At 44.5% G+C, this 14,658-nt stretch overlaps 1 protein-coding gene and 1 long non-coding RNA gene across 4 annotated transcripts in view; one reads left to right on the top strand and one right to left on the bottom strand.

Moving 5' to 3' along the window:
* PCDH10 (protocadherin 10) overlaps window positions 1–7,238 on the bottom strand; it is a 60,589-nt gene extending 53,351 nt beyond the window's left edge. For all 3 annotated transcript variants that reach the window (XM_036105927.2, XM_036105928.2, XM_036105926.2), the window contains exons 1-3: window positions 3,716–7,238; window positions 2,088–2,146; window positions 1,450–1,556 (exon numbers count right to left, since the gene is read on the bottom strand). In XM_036105927.2, coding sequence (XP_035961820.1) covers window positions 1,450–1,556; window positions 2,088–2,146; window positions 3,716–6,346 — 2,797 coding nt within the window. In that variant the 5' untranslated portion in view covers window positions 6,347–7,238. The remainder of the gene's footprint in view (window positions 1–1,449; window positions 1,557–2,087; window positions 2,147–3,715) is intronic.
* LOC144381376 (uncharacterized) lies at window positions 5,506–14,658 on the top strand. Its single transcript, XR_013446465.1, has 5 exons — window positions 5,506–5,636; window positions 8,711–8,806; window positions 9,215–9,291; window positions 13,905–13,990; window positions 14,564–14,658. It is a non-coding gene; the product is annotated as an uncharacterized LOC144381376 (long non-coding RNA).

Here is a 14,658-nt window from a genome sequence, read left to right as displayed (position 1 = left end):
AGCGTGAAGGCCCGCAAGGGGCAGGGACCTCCGGGGATTCTTGGCAGTTCTCAAGTCTCATTAGGTCTGCATATTAATGACTTGCAGCAATATAAAGAGACCCTTGAGCAGCCTCTTTCTCCCCTCCTCCTGCCTGTGTTTCCCAAGGTTAAGGCAGCCTCAGACACAGCACACATTAGCCAAGTGAGAGGCTTGAGGTAACCACTGCTGCCAGGCTACCATGGGGCGGGTACTGCCCTTTGACACACTGCCTCGGCACCATTCAGAGGTCCACCAAGTGTGTTCAGGAATATGTGCTCTCTAGGACCAAGGTTACCTTGAAAATGAGGACTCTATCACTCTGTGGTTACATCATTAACCAAAATAAAGCTTAAAATCAAGTGAACAGAGTTGAATCTAGAGATGGCCCAATCATGGACATTTTTATAAGTTACGAAGTTTAATTTGCCTTTCCATTTCTTTACATGTCAGAAAAACACAAAACTCAATCAAAAAAGGAAAAGTAAAAAAAAAAAAAAAACAAAACAACAAGCACCCTTCTTAGTTGAATTGCAAATGAAGTAGAAAGAAAATCCAACCATTGTGAAATCATTTTCATTATTATAAGGTATATATTTCATTTTTAATAGTGTTTTCTTTAAGGATTAGTAAACAGAGTTATCAGCATCCTATAAAACTTAACAGTTAAATTTATATAGAAAAAAGTAAAATAAACAATGTAAAATATATGTATCACACTGCAACCCCATCAGTGTCTATTGCTAACCTCATATACAAATACACATGGGGTTCAATTGACAGGTCATGGACCCTATTGAAAATATGAGGAAACCTAAGGTGCTTGAGAAAATACACACTATCAAATGTTTATTAATGACTTGAAGCCTAAGAACCCAGCATTGGAAATCCTGCTTTCAGCCTATTCATGACTTTTAATCACCTTTCTTTCTCCCATTCAATACTCAGTGGCTTGCAAAATTCATTGCTCTCGAAAGGAAGAAATTTGGATTCTAGTTCCCAATCATCCACTTATTCTCTGTGACTTTGGGCAGGTCAATCAATTTCATTCATCTTCAGTTACCTCATCCATAAACAAGTCTAATAATACCTTAATTGACTGAAGAGTAAGACTGAGGCCTGGACCAGGTGAGAAAGCTATAGGTTTTTGTATGTAATATAATTGCACTAAAGAACATTATGTAAGGAAGATATAGCTCATATTCTATCATATTTCCCAATAAATCTCTAACCTTAACCAAAGGAACATTAGATTTTTATAATCATCTTTGAATATACAATTATCAACATAGGATGACACACCATTTTCCTGTGGACTTACCACCATTAAACCTACAGAAAATTCCCCAGGATATCATTCTTTCTAGATTGACATTTAACAACAACAACAAGAAACTATAAAAGTCAGCATTGCCCTTTGAACACACTTACCAGCTGACTGGCCGCGATTGGTGGCATCATGATCACTATCTCCCTGTTCACTGTCTCCATGACCACTGTCCTTAGAGCTTACTATGTCGGCTTCTTGGAAGGCAGAACTAGAAGTACAAAAACGTGAATATTAGAATAAAAAAGGCAAAGAAACACAGAAAACATTCTTCTGCCACCACATGGTCACCAATGGTGCTGCAGATTCATAGACCTCTGGGCTTTATTTCTGCAGAAAGCTAGTTTCGTCACCTTAAGCCTAATTCTTTAAAACCGAGCAGAGCAGTCATTTTGAGCCTTTAAGGTATGTCACTTTAGTCATTATTCTATGATTAGAGTTTTGTTTATGTGTATATCATTTTCATAAAAGAGAGTATTTATTCACTGGGAATAGGGAGACAGAAGCAGTGTGAGTATAAATTGACAAAATATTCAAATATATTCAGTAAGTTGTATATAGATGAAATATACCCATATTTTTAATATATTGTCTAGGAACCCCAGCATAATCAGTATTTATGTTCTGACCTAGCTGGAGATCTTATATTTTAATATTGGATAATACACCTAATTCCTAATTTTAGTAGGTAGGAAATTGTCCACACATCAAGCTAGGGGGAAAAAAAAAAAAGAGTCCATACCTGTTAACTCGGCGAGGTCTGTCAACTAGATAGCTGAGCTCTGCTCGCTGGTGTTTAGTCTAGAAAAAAGATAAATAAATCAAGAGCATTTGAATGCTGAGGGCTTAACTAGTAGTCTTCTTTTGAGGTTAGGAATTGAGTTTCATTTAAGTACTGTGTACAGTTTTATGAATTTTCAAGCTATTCTAAGGCCTCACCCTAGTGATTGCTGGGTAAGGGAAGGGCAATATGCAGAGACACTTCAGTCTAGATTTTCAGTAAAGGTTAAAAAACATTGCAAAAATAAAAAAGCCAATTTTAAACGTGTGTGTGTGTGTGTGCTTAAGGAGAGATTGCAAATGACCTCATAGCTAGGGCTCATAAACTATTGTCCCTAATAGAGTCAACCTAGGTATACTCTGCAGTCTTTCTTTCAGCGGCCTAAAAAAGTGTTTAGGTGCATACTGGTTGACACAAGAAAAACAGCACGCTCAATAAGCAAAAAGTTTGGATATTTTATGGAATTATTTTGTTGTTTATTTTCAAAATGTGCTTAAGATACAAATGAGCTGTACAAATATTCATGAAAGTCAATTAATAATATCTAAGACTCAAATAAATAAAATAACCTGCCAAGAAAAGAATTCATAACCCCCCCCCCAAACTTTTCCCCCTCCAAATACCCTCTGCATTCTCCTCCCCAACTCCACCATCCACACACCTTTTCTGGTCCAAACTTTCTTGTACATAAATCAACTCTGTTCTCCCCCTCCCTCCCTCCTTCCAACTTTGCCACTTCGCCATCTTTTAAAAAGAAATCGGAATTAACAAGCCAAATTCTTTGAGGAAGAAAGCCAGCAGTAGTGATTTATCAAGAACAGTGGCAAAAGGTGATTATTAGCTAAAAGATATATTTAAGGTAACAATTGTTTAAGCCTTTCGTTAGTTTACGCTTACAGGGATTTGTGCCAAAGCAACTTCATTCAAATTCACACTGTGTGGGCGTTGGGCTTCAAGAGCGTCTGTAAATGCTGTCCAGAGCAGAACTGAAGGCTTTTCTGCAACCCGAGTTCGGAGGAAAAGGATCTGATAACTTATTCACTAAAACATGCATTCGAGTTTAGACAACTGTGCGAAGTTAAACAATCTATAGCTTACTTTTACACGCGACTGAAAGCATCGATAAACAAAGCAAACAGAATTAACTTTATTAATGCCTGGGACAAACGCAAAGAGAAAAAGACCTTTGCCAGTACCAGAAAGTCCCTCCATCGCAATTCTCTCGCTCCCCCCGCGGACTTTTCCCTTTACCCTCAGATTTCTGAGAAGGGAAAGGACTGAGAAGGGGTTAGGATTTTAAAGGAAGGATGCCAGAGGGAAGAAGGAGGGTCCAAGGTGGCAAAGCACCAAGGGGAGGAAATGAAAGTAAATGTGGAGGGGTGGAGCGCAGAAAATTAGGGACAACACGAAGTTTAGGTTACATACGAAGGGGTGGGATAGCCTCCCCCCAATTCCTGCCCCCACAGAGATACAAATAAGTTAATATCCTAAATATAAATACACAGTGCACCAGAGATACAAGGGCCGGGCTAGAGGAGGCTTTCAGATGGAGGAGATGAGAGATGGTGGTCCTTTCGCTTCAGCCTTACCTCGTTGGACAAAATGCTTCCGTTGGAGATGATGTCGGGCTGCTGGTCTGTGTAGCCGGTGACGATGGCCCCACAGGGGTTGTGCTCAGTGTCCGTACTCCGTGAAGGGCTGCAGGGCTTAAGGAACATCAGGTCGGTCTTGGCGGACTCAGGGGTCAGGCAGACCTGGTAGCAGTAATTCTGGTTGTGGTGGTGGGAGCCGAAGCCCCCGGACTCCTCCACCGGCACTTGGGCCGGGTTACTGGGTACATTGGAGCTTTGCACCAGCATGATGTCCGACTTGCTGAGTTTCTTCTTGCGCGCCCGGGCTTGGCGGCCACAGCAGGTCGAGCCCCCGCTGCCACAGCAGCAGCAGCAGAGGCAGCAGTCGCTGGCTAGACACGTGTAGATGTTGAGCTTCTTCTCTTTTTGGCAACGCACGGCAAGCACGATCATGGCTAGCAGGAATATGAAGGACACCGAGCCCAGCGCAATGATGAGAATGAGGGTGAGGTCCAGCGAGGTCTCCCCGCCGCCGGAGCGGCTGGGGCGCTGATGCTCCCCTGGCCCCCCGCTACCGCCCCCGCCCCCACCCTGGGGCTCCACAGCTCCATCCACCAGCTGCACCACCAGTGTGGCAGTGGAGGACAGGGGCGGCTGCCCGTGGTCGCGCACCTCGATCACCAGCTCGTAAGGCCGCTGGGGGTCGCGCTTGGCCGGCACCCGACGCGCAGTGCGGAGTTCCCCGGTGCGCCAGTCCATGCGGAAGAGGTTCATTTCGTTGCCCCGCACAATGCTGTAGGTGAGCCGGGCGTTCTCGCCGTCGTCTGCGTCCACTGCCGCCACGCGCGTCAGCAGGTAACCCGGCTCCGCCGACCTGGGCAGCACCTCGCGCGCTGGAGTCCCGTTGCGCCCAGGCAGGGGCGCCACGATGGCAGGGGCGTTGTCGTTCTGATCCACGATGAGGATGTTGACGGTGGCGTTACCAGCCAGAGCCTGGGGGCTGCCGGCGTCCCGAGCTTCCACTTGGAAGCTGAAGTCCTTGAGCTGCTCGTAGTCGAAGGAACGCAGGGCGTACAAGTAGCCGTTCTCAGAGTTGATGGACACGTAAGTGAAGACACTCATGCCCTGGATCTGGCACTCGAGGATAGAGTAGGCTAGCTGGGCGTTGGCGCCCTCATCGCGGTCTGTGGCGCTCACCGCGTAGATGTACGCGCCCGGCACGTTGTTCTCGGTCACATACACGTCGTAGACGGGCTGGCTAAACCGCGGTGCGTTGTCGTTCACATCTGACACTTGTACCTGGATCGACTTACTGGTGGAGAGCGCCGGCTCACCCCTGTCCCGAGCCACCACTGTTAGGGTGTAGGAGTCTCCAGCCTCTCGGTCCAGGGGGGCCTCGGTCACGATGGTATAGTAGTTCTTGAAGGAAGACTTGAGGCGGAACGGCACATCCCCCAACAGCTCGCACTGCACCTGCCCATTTTCCTCTGAGTCGCGGTCGGTCACGCTAAACAGGGCCACCACTGTACCGGGCGCCGCGCCCTCGCTCACCGCCTCCTTCACCGTGCTGAAGCTGATCTCTGGCGCGTTGTCGTTAGCATCCAGTACTCGCACTAGCACCTTGCAGTGCGCGGGCACCGCGTTGGGGCCCAAGTCCTTGGCTTGTACGTATACTTGGTACACTGGGCTCTCTTCATAGTCTAGCTCGCCGTTCACCTCCAGTCGGCCGGTGCGCGGGGAGAGTCCAAAGAGCTCCCGCGCCCTGGGCGAAATGTGGCTGCTGAAGGAATACACGACTTCGCCATTCTGTCCCTCATCTGGGTCTGTGGCGTTGAGCTGGATTACAAGCGTGCCCGGTGGCGAGTTCTCTGGTAGGGACACAGTGTAGACGGGTTGGTCGAAGGCGGGGACATTGTCGTTGGAGTCCAGCACTCGGATGGTGAGTAGGGCAGTACCGGTGCGCTGCTGTTGGGGTGGTAGGCCCCCTCCCCCGCCGCCTCCCCCTCCTTCTCCTCCTCCTCCCCCTCCTCCCCCGTCCACCGCGGTCAGCACGTAGCGGTGCACCGCTTGCTGCTCTCGGTCCAGGGGCTTCTCCAGCACCAGCTCGGCGAATCGGTTGCCATCCCCCTGGGTCTGCACGTCCAGGGAGAAGTAGCTGTTGGGGGTTATCTCGTAGTCGCGCAAGGAGTTGGTGCCCACGTCTGGGTCGAAAGCGCTCTCCAGGGGGAAGCGGGTGCCCGGCGTAGCGCTCTCAGAGATCTCCACTGTCAGGTCCGGCTCCGGGAAGGAGGGGGGGTTGTCATTGATGTCCAGCACTTCAATCTCCACCCGGAACAGCTCGAGGGGGTTCTCCAGGAAGACCTCCAGGTGCAGGACGCAGGAGGGGCTCTGCTTGCAGATTTGCTCGCGGTCGATCTTCTCATTCACGTACAGCACCCCGGTCTCCAGGTTGAGGTCCAAGTAAGGGGTCCGCGAGTTGGGCACCGTTTGAAACCTGCGAGCTGAAAGTTTTGTAATGTCCAAGCCCAGATCTTCAGCGATATTCCCCACAAAAGTGCCATGTTCCTGCTCCTCCTGCACTGTGTAGTGAAGCTGGGAAAAGACTCCTTCCACCATCCAGAGCAAGGCAAAGAATAATAGCACAATCATCTCCAAAGGGAAAGGAAGTAGCTTCCCGCAGCCAGCCAGCCACCCAATCTCCTCCCCCACCACCACGAAAAAAAAAAATCTTAAAAAAAAAATACAAATAAAAGTGCGCTATGTGGGGGCTCCTGTGTTTTCTGTCCTTAAAAATCTATTCCTTTTGCTTCATTATAGGGCTTCCCCCAATTCAGCCTCATTTTTCAATCTTAGCGCAGGAAGGGGGACAGGCGTCCCCTTTCCTCATCTGTAATCTTCCCACTGACCAATTTAATAAAATAATAATACAATAGTCAGCGTCCTTTATTCCGACAGTCTTGGCGCAACGCGGCGCTGGCAAATCCCAAGGAGGAAATTCGGTATTTCAAGACTGTCCTCGGTTTGTCTTCTTGCCTGATGGGAGGAGAAGGAGGAGGAGGAAAGGAGGAGGAGGAGGAGGAGAAGGAGAGGGTGGAAGAGGAGGAGGAAGATGAAGAGGAAGAGGAGAAGAAGAGGAGACGCTGCTGGCACCGTGGAACATGCCTCAATGTCAACGGCTGGCAAATGCAAAAGGGCTTAAAACAGCAAGAGAATTTTGTGCCGGAAAAACATAGAACGGCTCTGCAGCATAAAACTTTCATTCTCTTCATTTCTCCGGATGGATGTTCTTGGCATTTTCTCCTCTTTCGCTCTATTTGTATTTTTTGGCTTTCATAGTTTTGTCTCTCTCTGTCCTCATCTCCACCATCATTTGCCTCTCTATAAGTGTGATGAGCAGTTTCTTTCCAGCTGTTTTCTTCCCAAGCCTCTTTCCCTCTAACCTGTCTCTCTTCCTTCCAGTCTTTCCCTCCTCCTGCTTCAGCCCTAGAGCCTGTGATCTCGGCTGGCAGTTTCTGAGCTCCGAGCGCTCCGCTTTTCTGTTTTTGCGCAGCGCCCTCATTCTGCCAACCAGTAACTGAAGAGCACCACCCACCGAGCCACCGCTAATTGGCCAATCTGGCTGTCAAGCATGTGCGTCACTCGGCAGCCGGGAGGGGCGGGATGGAATTCGCGACCGGGCGGGCGGCCGGGGTGAGTGTGAGTGTGAGAGTGAGAACAGCCCGGCAGGTCCCGAGGCGCTAGCTGGGGACTCTGCTGCGGAAAGTTCCCAGTCCCCAGCCGCAGGTAATGGAGAGGGAATAGAGAGGTTCCCCTGTTTGCATCAGCAAATGCGAAAACATAATAGCAACAGCAGCGGTATCCTCTCTCCGGAGCGGGGTTTCCAATGACGCCTAACATTCTTTTTTCTTTAAGGTATTTTCCTTTACTACTGATCGTGGAAATAAATCACCGGGAAGGGGAAAAGTTGCAGAGGGGCCACTAACTGCAGGGGTTACCTAATTAAGGGGCTCTGGCAGAGATTGGCTGGACATTTTTTTTTTTTTTTTAAAGAGATATAATATGGATTGGGTAAAACTAAGCGTGAGGGTCTGAAGGGGCTGTGTGGAAAGGAGTGAAGCAGTTGGAGTGTGGGGCGGAGGTAGGTCCTGAAAAGCCGAGGGATTCACGCCAAGAGATGTGGGCTGGCAGCTACTATAGATGTGCAGACGCGTTAGACTTGTCTCTTCCCTTCCTCGGTGTATATCCACGACATTCTTACCAAATAGATTAATTCCCTTGGGGACCTAGTTCGAACCGCGAGCGCTTTGATCAATGACTGAAGAGTTTCATTTGAGCACTGCCTTCAAGCACGCCAGCCTAACGCCCGACTCGCTGGCATCGGAGCATCGCTGGGCGCTGCAAGGCGCCCCGGATATCCCTGCGCCTCGCCCGGCCAAGTGCTACGCTGCGGCGGCGCGCTCAGGCTATTTTCTGCTTTTCCTGACATTTGGAGATCCCCCTCCCCGCCCCCATGCTAAACCGAGGCACCGATTGTTGCCCAGTTTGAGGCAAGACCGCTGGATGAGAACAGCAGGGCGGCTGAGAACACGGGCAGGGGTGAGGATGAGTCGGTGGGCAGGGGCCGAGCACATGCGGCGCCCGAGTGTGTGCCGCTGCGGGTATCAGCGAACGCGCTTGCACACTTACTGTGCTCACATCCATCCTCCTTGGCCCGGCGCACAGGGCTGTGCAAGCCCCAACGGAGCCCCGAACCACGCACCCCGATCTCGAAGGATGCGCTTGAGGAGCGTTGAGTGCCCACTGCCGTGACGTGGGGGCAAAGCAGCGCATCCATGCATCCAGTTCTTGTGAAGTTAAAATACAGCGCGAAATCTTCAATGTTAGAGAGTGGAATGAATGCCAATTCTCCAAGAAACATTTTTTAAAGCGTATTTTTTAATATTAATTAATGGGCTGTAGGGGGTTGTTTATTCACTAAAGCTGCCCCTGTTCAGTCTTCTTCTTATGCCACAGTATAGAATGGTCCCCTGCGGCTTCCTGGTAATGAATGACCCGAGAGTAACACCGCCACAACCTGCGAGAAAAGGAGAGCCCTTTGCCCATCCCGAGGTACGTTGAGATTTCTTCGTGGCAGGGAATTAAGGAGAGCGAGTGTCCACGGGCGTGATTAGAGACTGAGGCATGGCTCTGTGAGTCCCGCGAGTGCGTGTCTAGTGCCCTGGTGCCCCCACCCTTGGCTCTTTCATGGAGATGGGTCCTGCCTTTGAGCGGTTAGAAGGAAAGGATGCCAGCAAAAATGGCTAATCCTTTTTCAGCTGCAGTAAATTGACTACTGGCCATAGCCAAGAGAAAACCGCTGCAGTTAAAATGATTTTAGCATCGCGTCTACTGCTGAGAATGGAGTGGCAGTTTATAAAAAGGACCTGTGGATCAATGAAAGGGAGATTATAGTGTATCTGAATATTAATAACGGCATTGCATCTGTACTTTCTACCCCTTCCCCCCCTTTTTCTTTAGATCTGCAGGATTGAAATGAAATATTTTGAGTTCTTCCAGCTGACTCATCAGAACCCTGGAGCATTTTTTAAATGACGGTAATTTTCTAATGTTTTCATTTATACGTTTGGAAACACTTGTATGTGCGTGCGTGTGCACGCGTGTTTGCGTGTGAGAGACATGTGGCTGAATGACAATGCAGATCCAGAAATTGTTTGGGGGAGAGGGTTTGTGTTTTCAAAATGTAGATGAAGTTTGAGCAGACTTGGGGCGTTCGCTGAGAGCCACAGAGCTTCCAAGAGGTGGATGAGAACGTGGAGAGATGGCCGGATTTGCCTGTAAATAATCACTACATCCCCTGTAACACTTGAGCTGCCTTTTTTTTTTTTTTTTTTTGGTAGCAGTTGTGTTTGAGCCGGGAACTCTCTCTGCAAACGTGGGTTACAGGCGTCTCCTAGCGGCGAAAGCAGCATAGGGCAAGCCAGAGAATTTTGCTTTGGAGCTCTCTCCTTCCGCAGGGTTCGCCTGTTGGGGGCTCTGCAGGATTTCTTGGGTCGAAAAGGCCTGTGTACGCTCGGGCGACACAGGCCCGGGTCCCCTAGAGGTCTCGCCTCTGACTTCTGGTCTCTGAAGCTGCCCAGGACCTTTGGGGTGACGACGGGGTCTTCTGCCAGGGGGAATAGACCCGAGCCCGGCTGTACTCCTCCTTCTAGGTAGCTCCAGCCAAGGGCAACTGAGAGAGCATTTTGTTCAGGGCAAGAATCATATACTGGCATTAATAGCCTTTCCTGCCTCCTTACCCTGGAAACATTATACACCCCCACCCCGTCACCCACAAAACAAAAGTCTTTTAAAAATGCCTCTTAATTCCTTTTCCTTTTACATTCTCTTCGCTGAACCCGGAATTTAGTGAGGCCATGATTACGTAAATAAGAGCCTCGGTAGTGGGGTTCACGACCTCTTTGAAGTGGAGAATATCCTGTGATACTGCATCCCTCTCTCCCCCCTACCCCCATTACTGGACCCAGAAGGGAGCAGCAACACCTAGGGAACACAACCTTACCCCCTACCCCCAACATCCCCTCCAGGGGAGCCAACTATCTGGGCCAAAACAAATTGTATCCTAAATCAGAAGGGGAAAGTAGTTATATTTCGAGGGATGTATCAAAATCAATTTTCATAAAAGTCCTGGTTGGTGTATGAGAATGATAATGCGCACTCATGTATTTCATTGGCCTCTAAGTACAGCAGAAATTGGGGGGGGCGCTAAGGATCCCACAAATGCGTTTTATATACATAGTTACAAACTTTGAAACTAGGTAACAGGGTTGTTTTCTTCCCTACCCTTTTCTGGAAAAGGCGGGAGGGAAACAAGTTTGTTAGCCAGCGTTTGGATAAATGAGTGTTTGCAGTGATTTAACTTGACTTGAAAGCAATTTGTTTCTAAATCCCCTTATTATTGCAGTGTGCCCAGAGCTTTGAGAGAAGTTTTTTTTTTTTTTTTAAGAAATGGAAGAAAAAAATTTAAATTGTCAATAAGAAGTCTTTTAAACACCAGACCCGGCTAGGATTGAGCTGGATGATTCCTGGCATTTGTCATTCCCAGCAAGGACAGTGCAGAGAGCAAACTCAGAGCACCTGGACCATGCTGCATCTCTTACGGGTATCCATGAAATAGGTCTATTTGCAGTAGTGTAACCTAACTTAAGAGGTGGGAAGGCAAGGCTTTGGAGACACAGACACTGTAATTTTTTGTTCATCTACTTTACAGAGAGAATGTTGACTAGAGTTTCTAGAAAGATTTATAGGATAAACTATTATAAGCCTTTAGGTTACTCTTTAGATACTGTGTTGTAATGTTCTGAAATCAACAGAGAACAAACCAATCTGTGTTTTGGGGACTGGGAATACTAGATTTTCCATTAAAGCATTACTTATATTCAAAGTAAAAATGTTCTTCTCCATTTTGTTTAACCTAGTTAATATTGGTGCGGCTTCACATTTCAGTGTCTTTTCAGTTATCACACCGGGCCAGCATTTTGTTAAAGTCTAAACAGTGAATTAAAAGCACTGATGAGCTGAAGCAGCCCTCTAATGTAAAATGACAAATTGCACTTAAGCAATACATGAAGAAGAAAATGATTTATGGATTTTTACAATGGTCTGAGCAAATGCAAGCAACATGAATTATACATCCTAATGCTCACGATATCATTTTCTAATAATATGGTTTCAGTTCAGATGCTACACTCTCATCCTTTCTATAAGAGATATTGATCAATAAGAGGTCCAAGAATATTTTTAAATTAGGCAATGGTGTCTGATATGGGTTCCAAATATATATATTTTTCCTGAGTATGGGGGGGAGGGTGAACATTGAACATACTAACATTCTAGTCAGCTCCTTCACATATTTTGTCTTTGGGTGATAAATAGTCCTTCTGAAACTTATGTTTTGTTCCACACTTTCTTTCAGAATGCAAATAAATAGATCTAATTTAGAATGACGATCTTTGTTACATCATGACCTCTTACTCTGAAAATCAAAATGCATAATCTCATCTTACCTTTTTCTTTCATTGCTTTTGATATTGAAAAATCTGATTTCTCCAAAATGTCTCTTACCTTCTTCATATTTGCTTTATCCTATTTTTCCAAAACATTGTTTAATTCCTTAGTGTGTTGAAGACATACCTGAGTTAGTAAAAAGGTCATACACCTTAGTTTTATTTTGGTCTTAGTAGAGAGAATAGATCTTATGGCTGTCTTAAATTATAGGAAAAAAAAATCAGATAAAATTTTATGTGATGCTTGCTTTTTGAGTCTGGGGAAAAATCTAGTTACCTCACCTCTGTGTTATGATGAGTGACTACACCTAGCACTTTTATTTAACCATTTGTGGCTTATATAAGTATTTTAGGGCATGGTAGAATTTTAAGTGAATACAGTGTCTTTGCTGTCTCACATACTCAACCACAGGAAACTTCTAATTACCCAGAGGCCTCCAGAGCCACATTATTAGGCTTAATTTTAATTACCCAGGTTTATAAAAAAAGAAAAGGAAAAAAAAAATTGAATCACAGTTTCTGCTTTTGACAGCATTAATAATCACTCTTACTGAAAGTTTACTGAAATCAATGATGTGATTAGGATTGTAAATAAGAACTACAAGACATCACATTTAAAAAGCAAGCTGCTTTGCTAGCATAAGTGATGTGTGGGTTTTACTGATGGGGCCCAATGGTAGAAATGAAGGTTTAAATATTAAGATCAATTCAGAACAATATCCAAAATTAATTGCAAGCCCTGATTAAGTTTATATAAGTAAGAAAAAAGGTGTCTAGAATTCTGTGTTTTTTCTTCCTTGGTGTGTTTGCTTCTTATTTGACAATGATACAGTCAGCATAATGCTAGTGTTTGTCTGGTAAGTATAAATTGTTTTCTTAAGGGGAAGCCCCTTGAGTTTATAAATACAAAATGAGATTATCCAAATTGCGATTAGGGTTAAAAGCCATAGCATTATTTTCTGAAGAGTTTGAAAATGTTATTGGAGACAGACACCATGCAAAGAATGTCAAACATAACTTGAGAATTACATTAGTAATTAGTAATTGGAATTATAATAGTAAACAGTAAATAGATACTTCAATAAAAAATTATCTATTTCAGTTTGACTGCCTGCCTACTTAGTGTAACTCTTTATATTAGAAACTTGATTTTCGTGATGTCTTATTTCAATGGGCCTGACAATGCTACACTGTAAAATGCTTTATTTTATTACAGTTTTGGGGGGCTTTTTAGGTGAAACTGAGTAATGACTTTTAAACAGCCAATGTATTCCAAGCATCCTTACATAAGTTATCATATCCCTCCCCATGTCTGTAAGTATTATCATTTCAACATTATAGGTAAAGATACTAAGGATGTTCAGCACTTACGTTACTCTTCAAATTAATACAAAATTCACATCCAGGCCTTTTGATGCTCATGTTGAGGCTCACTTTCCTACACCATGATGTTTTTCTAGTGTGAGTTAGATTTATTTAAGAGGTAAAACAAACCAAATAAATGAGCTAATTTAGAGGTGGGGTTCATCCAGATTTTGTACAGACAACAGTACTGGTTTTATCCCAGTCAAAATGGCTAGTACATTGAGTTGAGCCATGGAGAAATTCATAAATGAATTTAAGGAGGTGGTGTGTGTGTGTGTGTGTGTGTGTGTGTGTGTGTGTGTGTATGAGGGAGTATTGTCAGGAAACCCAAGCTTGAATATGTTTTCTTACAAGAGTGAATGGTTCATAGCAGCCATCTTTTTCTCATGCAGAAGTGCCTGACATGGGAATTGTAGGTTTTAATGATTGAAAATGGAAATTGATAAAACAAACGTGTCCAAAAGGAAGGCATCTCTGCTTCATTCAGTCCTGAAAAATACAATGTTGATCAATGGTCCCAAAAGTATTGCCTTAGTTTATTAGAGTTTGTTAAAAGCTAGGGGAAAAAAAGAAGTATATCAATTTTTTTACAATGCAAATATTAGTGTTTATTTTGTATATATTTCTGAACTGGTCCTTAATTTAAAAGGAAACCTGTTTCTTTAAGCAAAATTTCTACTATCACTTTATACTAATTTCTTCAGTGTTGCTCAGAAAAGATTGTTTTAACTTGAAATTTCAAAGTTAAATAAATTTGTCTGACAATTTTATGCCAGCAGAAAATGGAAGAAAATAACTTTAAAACAATTTTAATACGGAAAGAAAGAATCAAAGGAAGATGATTATGGAATCTTATTTACCTACTGTAAGTAAAACACATTATTATTTTGATAATAAGTATGGACAGAGGAAAATATCATATTTCTTTTAGAAGTATACCAGTCACTCAGAGTATGTGCAATGTAGGCTCTACAGGGTAGTTCTATATCTTACTCATTTCTCAAGGTACCCAACTGTGGAAGGCAATGGTCCAGTAAAGTATGAAGAACATAAACTTGACAATCAAGCCAAATTGGGCTCAAATCCCTGCTTCTCAAAATATTTGAACTTGGACACATTACTTAACTCCTTTGAAACTCTGTCAAAGTGTATCAAACATGCTGAACATCTGTTAAAATATGATGATATATATTGACCTTGTTGAGTCATTGTGAGGCTTAACTAAAATGTTCTATGTAAAATTCTTGGCCCATAGTAGACTCTCAGTAAATGTTAAATATTATTATAGCAAGATGTTTTGAATGAAGTGTCCTTAAATAAGACACTTATTGAGAATAATTGGCATTGATTCGTAATGATTTTATTTCCTTTATGAAATGCAAACTAAAGTATTTACTTTGAGGTGCAAAAATGGTTTCACATTGTTTCTATTTTACAGGAAATTATAATATAATTTTGAAGATTGGATGCAAATAATAAATGAAGAAGACGAAACTAACAACATTTTAACTAGGCACCAAGACATAAAAATCA

The sequence above is a fragment of the Halichoerus grypus genome, chromosome 3 (genome assembly GCF_964656455.1).
Source record: "Halichoerus grypus chromosome 3, mHalGry1.hap1.1, whole genome shotgun sequence".
NCBI classification, from domain to species: Eukaryota; Metazoa; Chordata; class Mammalia; order Carnivora; family Phocidae; genus Halichoerus; species Halichoerus grypus.
This window is presented reverse-complemented; position numbering and strand designations above follow the sequence as displayed.